We start from the raw sequence: 16,208 nt of genomic DNA, 5'->3' as shown, positions 1-16,208 counted from the left end.
GGTGTTAATATGAGGAAACAGAATCTATCAAATGGGTACTGAGGGACTTTGGTCTTTCTTCTATGTCCCCACTCCTGAGTTTTATAATCTCCTCTTCTGACCAAGTGCAAGCAAATGCTACCTTGAATAAAGGGAAAGAGCTGGCTGAAGCCTTACAAGTCTGAAATGTGGGAATTCTTAAAAGAAAGGAGGTGTTTTAGAAAGAATGAACTACCAACGAAAAATCAGCACTAAAAGATTAGAAAAACTATAATGAACAGTATATACACGGTACTTCAGATCTTCACAACAGTCTAGTCTTAAGATGGCTAAAATTCTTCTACCTCTTTTTCCTTCAGAGGAGGAGAAGGAGACGACTCCCAAGCTTGGGGAGGGGGCCGGGGGCGGTGTCGATAAACAAGCTTCGACACATCTTACAACTCCGGCCCCTGGAACCCAGCAGTGGTTTGGGGGACGCGGAGGGTTGGGAGGGGGGACTCAGAGCTCTGACTCAGGACTCGAGGCTAACGGTGCCTGACTCTGGTTCTGTTCCTTGCCCAACACCTTTCTTCAGGGTCCTTTAAGACCTCCCCAGCGAGGGGGCGGGAGAACCTGCAATACACCCCCCCACACACACCCACACAAACGGGTTCACCCAGGGTCTGCGTCCAGGTTATCACACTGCGCATCCTTGGTGATCACAAGCGACACCCCATCACTTACCTGATGGCACAGGATGGTCTGATGCACCAGTCTAGCATAGCCGTCAAGCCGGACCCCCGAGTTACTCCGGCTCCTCATCGCGCTCCGTTTCCAATCCCCTCAGAGAGACTGCCGCAGTACCACAGGGGCCCACGATTTTCCAAGAAAGGAGGCTCTAACGCAGCCCCACCCTCGCTGTGGGAAGCCCGAGTACCAGGCCCGGGCACAGTGCTACCACCGCTCAGGCCTGGGGCCGGCTGTCCCGGCCAAGGCGGCCTCCGCGGCCACCACAGCCCCGCGCGCGCCCGAGCCTCCCGCTGTCTAGAGCCCAGCCGGAGTGCCTCCGGCGCCGCTCGCCGCCTCTCTTAAGCCCGTCCGGCCTCCGCGGGTGGCTCCTGCATCCTCCGCTCCACTTTCGGAGACCGAAGACAGCCGCGGCCCGGAGCCTCCAGCGCGTCCGCCGGCAGCTGCAGGTCACAGGCCGCGGCGCCGCCTCCACCTACCACGAGACGCAAGCCGGAGGCGGGGCTGACGCCCGGTGTCCCTGCAGCTGCGCGCGGCGCCTGGGGACTCGCCCCGCCCCTGGCGGCCCAGCCCGCCCCGCAGACGAGAATGTGTCACCGTAGGCAATGTGCTATCAGGGGGTTATTTTCGAAACACCTCAAATGACTATTTCAGTTGTCCACACTTGCTGTGGACACAGGATGTTAGGGAGGCTGTTTCTTCTGCCGGACTAGTTTTAGGAACTTACGGTAACTTCAAACCTAAAAGGAAAGAACGATCGTTTGCGTTCAAGGTCTAAAGAATTGGAATTTCTGGGTCTTTATTGTATTTTATCCTTTTGACTCAAAGCTCAGATTCAACTCCTTACTCCGATCCAAACCAAACAAGAAACAACTCCCTAAGGTAAATATTTTATTCCTCAGAAAGTGGCGAATCGGCGCGCTTGGGAAGGAGGGGGCAGTGGTGTACTTTGAGGAAGCGAGTGCCCCAAGCGGGAACTGGGCTGGGAGGGAGCGGTGCTCAGGACAGCCTTGGCCGGAGAGGAGCTGGAGGAGATTGTATAACAGCTTTGGAAGGCTCCCTCGTGCGTACATAGGTCACAAGGCTGAGGCAACAAAGACTCAGCTGAAAATAAAGGCATAAAGGGAAGCTAGAAAGGAAACCTGTAGGTAACGCTGATCACTGGCCGCAGGGTAATCAGACCACACCCTACTAGGTGTCCTGGCCCCAGAGCCTTCGCTCCCTTTGTTTACTGCCCCAACCCCCACATCTTGATCTCCGTTGTTCCAAACCCTGCACTTCTTTCAAGTCAAGGGTTAAGTACCACCTGCTCTCTGAATCGCGGGGTAAGAGAATTAGACCGATTGACCTTTCAGGTCCAACTCGGAAAATCTGTGATTCTAAGCCTTCCCTAGCCACCCCACCTAGGCCACAGTGATTTTGCATTTTCGTTTGATCTTTTTTTCAATTTAATTTTTATTTTATGTTGGAGTATAGTCTCTCCTCGTAAGCTCCCTCCGTTCCAACCCCACCCTCACCCCCGCCTAAATCAGCATAAAGTCAAGCACCTAGGAGGTGACTAGCAAATATTTGGTAATGATGATGAAGAAAGAGGGAGGGAATGCTCAAGAACTCAGATCTGGGACTTTCGGGTTCAACGGCCAGCCAGCGATATAGTTAGATACAGAGATACATTAGAATTCTCAAGCAAATGGTTTCCATCGCATTCACTGGCTATGCAAATGCCATGACTGGCAAATAACAAGCTACTTAAAGGCCCAGGTACACATGGGGAGAAAAAGTCTTTCCAGGGAAAGCTACTTCATTTTGGAAGAAAGAGTGCTTGCCTGCCCCTACTCTGGTCCTAACTCCCTGACATATTCCCCTTGGCCTGTTGCCTCAAAAGCCCTTTCTCTACCCTTGTCCCCTTGAAGCTACTGCCTTCTCTTTTTCTTCACCTCATCATCCTTTAAAGATGTTTTTAAAAATATTAAAGTAATATATGCTCACTAAAGAAAACTTGGAAAGTATAGAAAAGTAGAGCAAATCACCCATAATTCCTTCTCACAAACAACCACCTGTTAATATTTTAGCTTATTTTTTTCTAGTCTTTTTATTCCTTCTGCATAGACCACCTTCCCTGGCAAGTTATTCAGAAGTATGAATAGATTAGAAAAGCCAAAGGTAGTGTGTCACCAAGGAAGGTTAACTGGCTGGCTACCAAGATGCCTTGTTGGATGGCATTACCTTGGTGCTTTCAACCTCAGTCCAGGCTGGACCTTTCCATCTCAGAAACTTGATCTCCTCAGTGTCCCTGAACTGGTCAGTCTCAGGAGGCTGACTCATGCTGATTAACTCATGAGAGACTGATGTGTGAAAACCAGGATGCTGGTTGTTGATGAGAAATAGAACAGTAACAGTTTATTTTATATTGGAGTATAGTGGCCTGACCACCACATTCCCTTCCTTTAATAATGTATAAGCCTCTCTCCTTACCAAGTGCTATTTTGTTTTATACAATAACCCTATGAAGTAAATACTATGATTAACCATGCTTTAGAGATGGAGAAGCTAAAGCCCCCGAAGATTAAGTAACAAGTCTGCTCTATGTGGGCTTCACTGTTTCCTTTTTCTATGCTTCCATGGTTCAATGACACATTCTTGCTTTAGATATGTCAAAACTATCCACCCAAATTATAGTCAAATCTTGCTTGTCTGGAAGCCATTATGTTTCTTGAAGGTGATTTTTCCATGTGATTCACCATACATTAATTTTATAGTTTAACTCTTGAATAACATTTTATTTCCAAGTTCCTGGGAATATTTTATTGTTGCTCCCTTATATTACCTGGAAGTTTTAATCATACTAATTTTCAAAAATCCAAAATTTTTTAAACTTCACATTTTATAAATGTTTTCCATGGTTTTGCATTTTATGTTAATGTCTACATTAATCTTCCTTCTAGTAGATGTTCCAGTTTGCTTAGCTATTCTCTCATTATTAATAATAAATTTTTTATTATTATATCTCTTGAAAAAACAGTTCACACACTGTGTCCTTTCTGTTGTTTCCCATTCATTATCTTTAATTTTTTAAAAAAATTGTATAAGTAATAAACACATTCTTTATGAAAACAATTTAAATATTACAGATAAGGTTAAAGTTCCCCATGTCTGTCACCCATAATCACAGTCTCCTTTATCTCCCTCCCCAAAGGTAACCACTGTTACAGGATTGGTTTGTATCCTTCCAGATTTTTCCCTATGAATGTACACACACACACACACACACACACACACACACACACACACACACAGAGCAATATATATAAAATATTGTTGTTTTCTGCGTATTCTTTTAATGCAAACAATATTATGCTGTACCTACTGTTGTGCAGAGTGCCTTATTCATCCAAAGTTATGTCATGAAGATCTAGTCATGTTATTACATAGAGATCTACTTCATATACTGTGGTTTATGTAGGCATTCCTCTGTTGATTAACATTCACTTTGTTTCCAGGTTAGAACTCTTGAAAATAGTTCAGTGAACATACATGTATGTCTGCTTGTGAATGCAAACAGGTGTTTTGGAAATAGGCATTTAAATTTTTGATATATCAAAAAAACATTTAAATTATCTGCACCAACCAGTAGTGTATTAAAGTCTCCATTTTCCCCATCCTTACCAGTACATGATGTTATTAAACTTTAATTTTGAGCAATCTGATGGGTGCAAAAATGGTATCTTACCTTAAGCCTAATTTATCTGAATACTAATGTCATTGAGCATCTTCTTATGTTTATTTTATTTAATTTATGTAATATTTGTTTATTTTATTTTATTTCTTCTGGGTAATAACTTTATATACTTAGTCATTTCTCTATTGGACTGTTTTTCTTATTGATTTATAGAATTTTTTTAAAAACTACATAATCTGTAATTTAACTTAAAAAAAAAAGAAATCCAAAAGAGATAATGAACGTTTTCCCATAAGTGGTTTTCTATTAACATTATTTTGGTGTCTTTGTATTCATATAGTTTTTAATGAAGTCAAATTTATGAGTCTTCCTTTTTGTCTTATTTTAGAAGGCCTATGTAGTAGGTTGCATGTTGGCCCAACAAAAGATATGTTTACCCGCAACTTGTGAATGAGACCTTATTTGGGAACGGGGCCTGTGCAGATGTAATTAAGGATCTGGAGATGAGATCATGCTGGATTTTCCTACTGAGGAAAATGTTTGAGCCCTAAATCCAATGATACGTTTCCTTCCAAGAAAAGAAGACACATAGGGAAGAGAAGGCCTTATGAAGACAGAGGCAGAGATGGAAGTGATGCATTTGCAAACCAAGGAATGCCAAGGATTGCCCGCAGCCACAAGAAGCCAGGAGAGAAGCATGGACTAGCTTCTCCCTCAGAGCCTCCAGAAGGAACCAACCATGCTGACACCTTGATATTGGACTTCTGGCTTCCAGATTGTGAGAGAATAAATTTCTGTTGTTTTAAACCACCCAGTTTGTAGTAATTTGTTATGGCAGCCCTAAGAAATTGATAAAGCCTTCCTGCTCTCAAGATCATCAACACATTATTTTTTTGTATTAATTTTATCATTTTGCTTTTTATCCATAACACTCTTAATTCCTTTATAATTTATTTTTATTAATGGGTTTAGATAGAAATTTAACAATGTTTTCCTAAATGTTAGTGCCAATTGCATTAACACCACTTAATGAATATTCTTTTCCCATTGATTTGAAATGCTACGTCAAGTACCCATGGGTCTGTTTCTGGATCACTAGTCTGTTCCATTAATCTATTTTTCTATTCCTTCACCATTGTTGAACTGCCTTGGCTATTCTCGAGCTTTAATCTTCCATAAGAACTTTAGAATTATCTGGTCAGGTTCTAAGGAAAATCCCAATTTTTATTGTGATTGCACTGAATTTATGGATTCATTTAAGGAGAATAAATATATTGAGAATATTTAGCTTTCCTATCTACAATGTCTATTTATTTATTCAGACCTTCTCTTATTTCTTTCAGTAAACTTTATAGTTTTTTCCATGAAAGAGTTGTGCTTTTTTGTTAAGCTTATTTTTTGGTACTTTATAGTTTTTGTTGCTATTAACATTTTTCCCTGCTATATGTTAATTGGTTATTATCATGTATAGGAAAATGATTTTGTATGTACATCTTATATCCAGTCTATGTTAGCTCACTAGATGTACTGGCTTAAAGGTGATGTTTTTGGATTTTCTAAATAGACAGTCATATCATTTGCAAATAGTAACAGTTGTGTCTTTACCTTTCAAATCTTTATAACTCTTGTAGTGGGTATAGTGGTTATCATTTCTTGTTCCAGACTTTAATGGACTGATTCTAATGTTTCACTATTAAATATGTCTGCAGTAGGTTTCTGGAAGTTACCATTTATCACTTTAAAATAATTTCTTTCTCTCCTTGGTTTCCTAGAACTTTATCATTAATATTATTATGAATAAATGTTGAATTTTATTGGATGCTTTTCCTGCATGTATTGAAAAAGTCATATAGTTTATTCCTCTACTTGGTTAATGTGTGAATTACATCAATAGGTTTCCTTTTGATGATCCATATTTTTAACCATATTTTCATTCATATCACTTGGTCATGATAAACTATTCTTTTAATATGCACTAGATTCAATTTACTAATATATTTTTAGAATTTTTGCATCATTGTTTTTAAATTATATCAGCCTATAATCTTTTATTTTTATGCTGTCCTTGTTTGGTCTCAGTAACAAGGTTACGCTTGCTTGTGAAATGAGTTTGGTAGTTTCCCATCTTTTTCTATTCCCTAAAACTGTCTATGTGAAAAGAAAAGCATGTGTTCCTTGAAGTCTTGGTAGAACTCATCGGGCAGAACTTGCTGACCTGGTGTATTTTGGAAACAGGTGGCTTTATGAAAATTATTTCAATTTCTTTTTGGGTCATTGTTGATAGTAATACTTTCCTAGAAGCTTGCCAATTTAATCCAAGTCAGAGTTTCTTAATCTTGGCACTACTGACATTTAGGGCTGGATGATTCTTGGTTGTGGGGGCTGTCTTGTGCATTTTGGATGTTTAGATGTCAGTAGCACTCCCCCCACGCCCCCTGCCCCATACCACCACCTAGGTTGTGACAACCACTCCCCAGATCCTGCCAAATATCTTTTGGGGGTCAAACTTTATTAGTAGAAAGTTGTGCAAAACTTTGCTTTTGACTTTTCTGAATCTGAATCATGGCCACCTTTGTACTCCTGACATACTTTATTTGTGCCTTCTCTCTTTTTTATTTGATGAATCTTCCCAGAAGTTTGTCTATTTTATTACTCTTTTCCAAGAGCCTGTTCTTAGCTTTATTGATTGATTATATCTTTATTTTTTATACCACTGTGACCTAATAAATGGACAAATTTTTAAAATATTTTATTATAAAAAAAGAAAATGTATAATACAATAAACCCCACCACCTATCTTCAACAATTATCAGCTAAACAATTATCAGCTAATAGCTAATTTAGTTTCTGTCCTTTATACTCCCATCTTCTCTTCCTCCTATATTATTCTGAAGTAAGTCTCAGACTTCATATCCTTTCATCTATAAATATTATATATTAATACTTATAAAAGATAAGAAGGCCTTATTAAATATAACCCCTTATTAAATATAACCACACTACCATTATTATTCCTAAAAGTACAACTCCTTAAAATCATCAAATATGCTTTCTTTGTTCAAATTGCTCAACTGTTTCAGAAATGAGTGTGTGGTGGTTTTTTTTGTTTGTTTGTTTGTTTTGTTTTGTTTTGTTTTGTTTGTTTGTGTGTGTGTGTGTGTGTGTGTGTGTGTGTGAAGGAGAGAGAGAGAGAGAATCAAGCTCCAAATAAGGTCCATGCATTGCATTTGGTTTATATGTCTCATAAGGTTTTTAAGTCTCTTTTAAGCCATAGGTTTTCCCTCTTATCTCTCCTTTTTTCCTTGCAATTTGTTGAAGAAATCTGGTTGTTTGTCTTGTAGGGTTTCCCCAGTTGGACTTTCCTGATTCCATTCCCATGGTATTAACATATTCTCTGTCTTCTGTATTTCCTACAGATTGGTGTTTCACTTTAGAGGCTTAATCAGATTCAGGTTCAGTTTTCTTGGCTAGACTGCTCATATGGAGTTCTTCCATCAGGAGACACATAATGTCTGGTTGTCTCTCAATGGTAAAATCCACTTATTCATTAAGAGTTGCAAAATAGTGATATTCTATCATTCCACATTCATTTATTAGCTGAAATTCTTTTATAAAAAGAAACTTCCATGGGGCTTCCCTGGTGGCGCAGTGGTTGAGAGTCCGCCTGCCGATGCAGGGGACACGGCTTCGTGCCCCCGTCCGGGAAGATCCCACATGCCGCGGAGTGGCTGGGCCCATGAGCCATGGCCGCTGAGCCTGCACGTCCAGAGCCTGTGCTCCGCAACGGGAGAGGCCACAACAGTGAGAGGTCCGCGTACCGCAAAAAAAAAAAAAAAAAAAAAAAAAAAGAAAAGAAAAGAAACTTCCCCTCATCTACTATTTTGTACCTAGTGGTACAGTTCACATAGGAAAGGCAGGATAAATGCCTTTATTTATTGACTTGCAAAATAATGAGTTAATTATCTATCATTTTTCAAATGTGACCCTTTTTTAGTATTATAATAAACATATGGATTTAAACATTTGTTATATTTCAATCCATTACAGTTATTCTACTTACTGATGCTCAGATTGTCCCATCTTTGGTCCCTACACTCTGGCCCCTGTGTCCTTTTGACACAACCCTAGTGGTCTGTGATAACCTCCTTGTTTTCTGAGAAAGCAAGATATTGAAGGTTCTACTTGTATGTTTCCTAGCTCAGACTAGAAATCAGCCATTCCTCTCGGGAGTCCTGGTTCTTTTTAGTGTGAAATGGTATTTGGAAATAAAAATCTGGGCCCGGGCATCATGATCCTTCCAATTTAAATTCAAGGCTACAGTATAGGATTTTTACTTGACCTCAACAATCTATATCTCCTTTCTCCCACAACAAATATCCTGATTCTCAAAATAACAACATAATCACTAGTTTGCTTTATTCCACAATATAGAGACAACAGTTTCAGAATAACAATACCAACACCATACCACCAAAAATATGATTACTTACAAAGAGTTTAAGATTATTTTATAGATTCTTTGTCCTTACCTTAAGATGTATCCTGTTAGGGATATACATTAATGTTTCTGTGTTTTAAAGTCACTTTCTGTGTTATTATGTCACCATCTGGATACACAGATTCATTTGTTTCATTTTGCTTTTGATTTTTAGGTATTGCTTTTTAAAAAAATAGCTTCACAATTTTGTAATATATTTACATGGTTTCAAAGTCAAATCTATGGAACAAAGTATACTCAGAGAAGTCTAGTTTTTAATCCCTGTCTCTTTATGCTATTCCTTCATACTCCCTATAGAAACAAATATGTATATAGGTATTTCTATCTCTTCCCTTCTTATGTGGGTGGTATCATATTATGCACACAATTTTCCACCTTGCTTTTTTTAATGAATAATAAGTCCTGTAGATCACTCGATCAGAGTATATATATATTCTTAATTCCTTTTCAAAGCAATAGAGTACTTCATTTTGTGGATGTACCAGACCTTTATTGATGGAACATTTGGATTGTTTCTAGCCTTTTCCTATTATAAGTAATTCTGCAAGAAATAGCCTTGTGCGTGTCTCTTATTCATTCTGAAAATATGCTTTTTAATTGATTAATTCCACCTCTTTAAGTGTATTATGATTGCCATATTTGGAGAGTTGTTTTCACCATTTTGTTTTGTACTTTCTTTTTACCACGCTTTCTGACATTTTTTCCTTATCTTGAATTGATACATTTGTCTATATCCCCTTTTGTTTCCTGTGATGGCTTAGAAACTATAGTTTGCATTTATATTCCTTTAGTGGCTGCCCTTAATTTTTCATATGTACACATAACTATAAAATGTTTTAACATACCTAAAATGATTCAGTATTTCTGTTATTTTTTTGAAACACAACAAAGTTTGTAGCATGCTTTACTGACTCATTGAATAACCCTTCTTTTCTCATCTTGTTATTATTACCTGGAGTTTTATATTTATCTTTGTTTGTAGTTTACCTTTTCTTGAATAGGTAATACACTCATACAATTCAAAACTCAAACAGTAAAGGGTATATTGTGAAAAGTCTTGCTCCTACTCCTCTACCATCTTTCCCATTCACCCTATTCCTCCAATCAATTAATCTCAATAAATACATACTTTCCAGAGTTTCTTTATGTAACTATGAATATATACTCTATTTTATCTCCTTCTTACATAGTATAGCATACTACACATTTTGATTGGCACCTTTATTTTTCTTTACTTGGATCTCTTTTCATATCAATACAAACAGATCTTCCTCATTCTTTTGTATGTCATAATATCCCACTGTGTGATTAATCCTTAATTTATCTAATCAGTACCCTGTTGATAGATACTTGGATTGTTTCCAATCTATTGCTATATGCTAAAGTTGAAATTAATAATCTTGGACATATTTTATTTTATAGATGTTCAGGTATATTGGTAAACACCCAGAAGTTGGATTGCTCATTCAATGAAAAATGTATTTTTTGTTTCAATAGATATAGCCAAATAGTCCTTTATCAGGGTAGTATCAATTTGCATTCCCACCAGGAATGTATGAGAGTGTATAATTTCCCACAGCCTTGCTAATAGAGTGTGTTATCAATTTTGGGGTTGGTTACAAATCTTAGAAATTATATTTGGCATTTTTCTTATGTAAGAGAAGACAAGAATCTTTTTTTCTTTAACATCTTTATTGGATTATAATTGCTTTACAATGGTGTGTTAGTTTCTGCTTTATAACAAGGTGAATCAGCTATACATATACATATATCCCCATATCTCCTCCCGCTTTCATCTCCCTATCCCACCCCTCTAGGTGGTCACAAAACACCAAGCTGATCTCCCTGTGCTATGTAGCTGCTTCCCACTACCTATCTATTTTACATTTGGTAGTACATATAAGTCTATGCCACTCTCTCACTTCGTCCCAGCTTACCCTTCCCCCTCCCCGTGTCTTCAAGTCCATTTTCTATGTCTGCATCTTTATTACACTCCTGCCCCTAAGTTCTTCAGAACCATTTTTTTTAGATTCCATATATATGTGTTAGCATGTGGTATTTATTCTTCTCTTTCTGACTTACTTCACGCTGTATGACAGTCTCTAGGTCCATCCACCTCACTACAAGTAGCTCAATTCTGTTTTTTATGGTTGAGTAATATTCCATTGTATGTACATGCCACATCTTCTTTACCCATTCATCTGTTGATGGACACTTAGGTTGTTTCCATGTCCTGGCTATTGTAAATAGACCTGCAATGAACATTGTGACACATGACTCTTTTTGAATTATGGTTTTCTCAGGGTATATGCCCAGTAGTGGGACTGCTGGGTCGTATGGTAGTTCTATTTTTAGTTTTTTAGGGAACCTCCATACTGTTCTCCATAGTGGCTGTATCAATTTACATTCCCACCAACAGTGCAAGAGGGTTCCCATTTCTCCACATCCTCTCCAGCATTTATTGTTTGTAGATTTTTTGATGATGGCCATTCTGACTGGTGTGAGGTGATACCTCATTGTACTTTTGATTTCCATTTCTCTAATGATTAGTGATGTTGAACATCCTTTCATGTGTGTTTTGGCAATCTGTGTATTTTCTCTGGAGAAATGTATATTTAGGCCTTCTGACCATTTTTGGATTGGGTTGTTTGTTTATTTGATATAGAGCTGCATGAGCTTCTTGTAAATTTTGGAGATTAATCCTTTGTCAGTTGCTTCATTTGCAAATATTTTCTCCCATTCTGAGGGTTGTCTTTTCATTATGTTTCTGGTTTCCTTTGCTGTGCAAAAGCTTTGAAGTTTCTTTAGGTCCCATTTGTTTATTTTTGTTTTTATTTCCATTTCTCTAGGAGGTGGGTCAAAAAGGATCTTGCTATGATTTATGTCATAGAGTGTTCTGCCTAGGTTTTCCTCTAAGAGTTTTATAGTGTCTGGCCTTATATTTAGGTCTTTAAACCATTTTGAGTTTATTTTTGTGTATGGTGTTAGGGAGTGTTCTAATTTCATTCTTTTACATGTAGATGTCCAGTTTTCCCAGCACCATTTATTGAAGAGGCTCTCTTTTCTCCATTGTATATTCTGGCCTCCTTTATCAAAAATAAGGTGACCATATGTACATGGGTATATCTCTGGGTTTTCTATCCTGTTCCATTTATCTATATTTCTGTTTCTGTGCCAGTATCATACTGTCTTGATTACTGTAGCTTTTTAGTATAGTCTGAAGTCAGAGAGCCTGATTCCTCCAGCTCCGTTTTTCTTTCTCAAGATTGCTTTGCCTATTCGGGGTCTTTTGTGTTTCCATAGAAGTTGTGAAATTTTTTGTTCTAGTTCTGTGAAAAATGCCATTGGTAATTTGATAAGGATTGCAATGAATCTGTAGATTGCTTTGGGTAGTAGAGTCATTTTCACAATGTTGATTCTTCCAATCCAAGAACATGGTATATCTCTCCATTTGTTTGTATCATCTTTAATTTCTTTCATCAGTCTCTTATAGTTTTCTGCATACAGGTCTTTCATCTCCTTAGGTAGTTTTATTCCTAGATATTTTAGTCTTTTTGTTGCAGTGGTAAATGGAAGTGTTTCCTTAATTTCTCTTTCAGATTTTTCATCATTAGTGTATAGGAATGCAGGAGATTTCTGTGCATTAATTTTGTATCCTGCTACTTTACCAAATTCATTGATTAGCTCTAGTAGTTTTCTGGTAGCATCTTTAGGAATCTCTATGTATAGTATCATGTCATCTAGAGGACAAGAATCTTTGAGGGCTATTTATATTTTCTTTTCTGTTATTTGTTCATGAATTTTGCCCATATTCTGTTGGGTTGTTGGTCTTTTATGGAATGTGAGGTCATCTTCTCTGGCATTTGGATCTTGAATCATAGTTAGAAAGGCTTTTCCCAAAACTCCAATGTTATAGAGTAATTCTCCCAAGTTTTCTTCTAGTGCTCTTTATTATTTTCCTTTGTACATTCAAATTATTTTTTCATTTGTAGTTTATCCTGGTGTACAGCTTTAAGTATGGAACTATTTTATTCTTTCAGATGGCTACTGGTTGTCCCAACTATTTACTGAATAGTCTATCTTTTGTCCACTAATTTGAGATGTCATCTATATCAGTTTTTAAATTTCAATTTTTATTTCTTTCTACTTATGAACTTTTGTGTTTTAAAAATTGGTTTGTATGTCTATTTATGTGGCCATACCCTTTTTTTATAATTATTGAAACTTTAAAATGTTTTAATATCTGGTAGGGCTACCTGTCACTATTCTTCTTTTCCAGGATTTCCTGGTTATTTTTGCTTATTATTTGTCTATATGAACTTATAATTAGCTTGCCTAATTAAAAAATTAAGTCTGTTGATATTTTTTGGATGATGTTAAATTTACAAATTACTACTTTGTACAGGGTTCCAATAAAATTCAGAGACATGGGTAAGTACATATAATAATTACATTACAATGCACATGTTCAATGTTTATTCCCCATTGGCAATGCATAGCTCAATGCACTGTGCAAAATTGCCATGAACACAGTGCATTAATACAGCACATATGTAGCAATCTTTGCACAATGTATCTGATGCATTGCCTCAGATGTTTCATATCTCTGATTTTCACTGAATAAGCTTGTGCCTTTAGCATGTCCCAGCAAAGGTAATCAAGAGGGTTCAATCTGTAAAATATATGTATATGTAATATGCTGTATATTATATGTAATATTTTAAAATATCTGTGTTTCCAGAAAAACTAGGAAAGACCAAGAAACTACCATAGATCAGAGGAAGATAAAGAATCATGACAAGTGAAAATGCAATGAGGGACACCAGATTGGATCCTAGAACAGAAAAATGACATAAATGAAAAACTGGTGAAATACAAAGTCTAGGGTTTAGTTAATAGTAATGTACAAATGTTGGTTTCTTAGTTTTGATAAATGTAGTGTAAAATGATAACATTAGGAGAAACTGAAACTGGGTTACTGATATCCAATAGTTCTCTGTTACCTTTACAACAACTCTTCTGTGAATCTGAAATTATTCCAAAATAGTTAATTTTTTTAATTCTCTTTCTAGATTTTATGGTTACCCTGTATTATAATTATGTGTCTATCTCCCTCACTAGACTGTGAGAACTACTAGAGCCTGGACCATTCAGCACTATTCCTGTGTTCATCGATAGTTATTGGGGACAGCCTTCGGATGATTAAGGTAAGCCAAGAAGACACTGAGAGGCTGTGGAAAAACTACCAAGTTGTTATCTCCCCTACTTTATATAACGTACCATTCAATTTAATAATCCAAATGTTTTGCTGATCAACATTTTTATTGTCTCTATCTTCCATCCAGGCAGACTTAAAGAAAAAGATATTTGGGAAAACTGCCCTCAAACGCTGAGAGTGCCCTTCTTTCTCCACTTGCTCACCTTCACTCATTTTTTAAGTGCTCTTCCTCCTTGCCTCAAAATCTTTGGCACAGTAGCTTTGAAGAAGTGGAAGAACAGTGAACTTGGGTTCTAGACTACATTCTCACATCCTGGCTGTGTAAACTTGGGTAAATTACTTAATCTCTACAAGCCTGTTTCTCATCTCCCTAACTAACAGGATTAAATGAGAAAGTATATGTGACACACTGTATAATTCCAAGATACCATGTGGCCTTCTGCATTCCTTTGTGTGTGATTTTTTTACTGCCAAACTTACTCTTTCTCCAGTGTTCCCTCTGTGAATGGTTACCCCTACCCACTTGTCCAAACCAGAACCCAAGTCATCCTTGACTCCTTCCTCCCTCTAATATCTCCTTCCTGCATTTCAAAATTGTCACCAAGTCCTACAACTTCCTAAATATCTGACCCATCTTCTCTTTTTGAGCCCCAGTGTCACTGCCTTTAGTTTCTCCCTGGACTATAGTAACAGCCTGTTAACCGGTTTCCTTGCCTTCAGATTTGTTCTCCATTTTTCATACTGGTCTCAAGTTGGTTTTTTAAATGTTTGGCTCTGTTACTCCCCAACTTAAAGTTCTCCTGTGGATTCTCATAGCCTTTAGCATAAATTCAAAATTTTTAGCATGACATTGTGATCTAGCCTGTGTGTATCCACCCAGCAGTGCTGCTCTCTCATTTCTGCTATATCCCTAAGCTTTAGTTGTCTTGAATTATTTGCAGTTGCCTGAAATCACTGCATTCTCACACAGTTGCACTATTCCCTCTGTCTGAAGACTTCCTTTCATCCATTTAAAAAATGTGCTAAATCTTGTGGTCATTTCTCAGTCCTCATCTTACTTGACTTATTGGTAGCATGTGATGCACTTGATCACTCCCTCCTTGATTTATTTTCTTCACCCAACTTTTATTTGTTTATTTTTTAGAAGTATATTAGAATTTATTGTAATTTTTAAAATTGTATATTGGACTCTAGTTGATTAACAACATTGTGTTAGTTTCAGGTGTAGAGCAAACTGATTCAGTCATACATATACATGAGTCTATTCTTTTAAAAATTATTTTCCCATTTAGGTTGTTGCATAATACTGATCAGAGTTCCATGTGCTATACAGTAGGTCCTTGTTGGTTATCCATTTTGAATATAGCAGTGTGTACATGTCAATCCAAAACTCCCTAACTATCTCCCCCCACCTTCCCCATGGTAACCATAAATTCATTCTCTAAATCTGTAAGTCTCTTTCTGTTTTGTAAATAAGTTCATTTGTATCATTTCTTAAGATTCCACATATAGGGGGAGACCTTCAAGATGGTGGAGGAGTAAGAAGTGGAGATCACCTTCCTCCCCACAAATACATCAGAAATACATCTACATGTAGAACAACTCCTACAGAACACCTACTGAACACTGGCAGAAGACCTCAGACTTCCCAAAAGGCAAGAAACTCCCCATGTACGTGGGTAGGGCAGAAGAAAAAAGAAAAAACAGAGACAAAAGAATAGGGATGGGACCTGCAATTCTGGGAGGGAGCTGTGAAGGAGGAAAAGCTTCCACACATTAGGGAGCCCCTTCACTGGCAGAGATGGGGGTGGCGAGGTGGGGGAAAGCTTCACAGCCATGGAGGAGAGTGCAGCAACAGGGGTGCAGAGAGCAAAGCAGAGAGGTTCCTGCACAGAGGATTGGTGCCAACCAGCACTCACCAGGCTTGTCTGCTCACCTGCCGAGGTGGTTAGGGGCTGAGACCTGAAGCTCTGGCGTCTTTGGAGGTGAGATGCCAGAGAGAGGACTGCAGTTGGCTGCGTGAACACAGCCTGAAGGGGGCTAGTGCACCACAGCTAGCCGGGAGGGAGTCTGGGAAAAAGTATGGACCTGCCTAAGAGGCAAGATAC

At 38.0% G+C, this 16,208-nt stretch overlaps 1 protein-coding gene and 1 long non-coding RNA gene across 15 annotated transcripts in view; one reads left to right on the top strand and one right to left on the bottom strand.

The window, feature by feature from the left end:
• The window catches only part of PHKA1 (phosphorylase kinase regulatory subunit alpha 1), a 143,335-nt gene extending 142,098 nt beyond the window's left edge, over positions 1–1,237 (bottom strand). For 3 of the 13 annotated variants that reach the window (XM_067023611.1, XM_059050378.2, XM_067023608.1), the window contains exon 1: positions 703–1,182. In XM_067023611.1, coding sequence (XP_066879712.1) covers positions 703–780 — 78 coding nt within the window. In that variant the 5' untranslated portion in view covers positions 781–1,182. Of the gene's footprint in view, positions 1–702 lie in introns of all 13 variants that reach the window. The other 10 variants (XM_067023610.1, XM_067023613.1, XM_067023607.1 and 7 more) reach the window with 6 other exon arrangements.
• A 23-nt stretch (positions 1,238–1,260) lies between these two features.
• LOC136793353 (uncharacterized) lies at positions 1,261–15,542 on the top strand. Of its 2 annotated transcripts, XR_010838547.1 has the most exons (4): positions 1,261–1,587; positions 4,773–5,162; positions 14,004–14,089; positions 14,228–15,542. It is a non-coding gene; the product is annotated as an uncharacterized lncRNA (long non-coding RNA). The 2 variants fall into 2 exon arrangements; XR_010838548.1 differs by lacking the exons at positions 14,004–14,089; positions 14,228–15,542 and having other exon boundaries at positions 1,355–1,587; positions 4,773–5,194.
• Positions 15,543–16,208: the final 666 nt, after the last annotated feature.

This window comes from Kogia breviceps, chromosome X, assembly GCF_026419965.1.
Source record: "Kogia breviceps isolate mKogBre1 chromosome X, mKogBre1 haplotype 1, whole genome shotgun sequence".
Classification (NCBI taxonomy): Eukaryota; Metazoa; Chordata; class Mammalia; order Artiodactyla; family Physeteridae; genus Kogia; species Kogia breviceps.
This window is presented reverse-complemented; position numbering and strand designations above follow the sequence as displayed.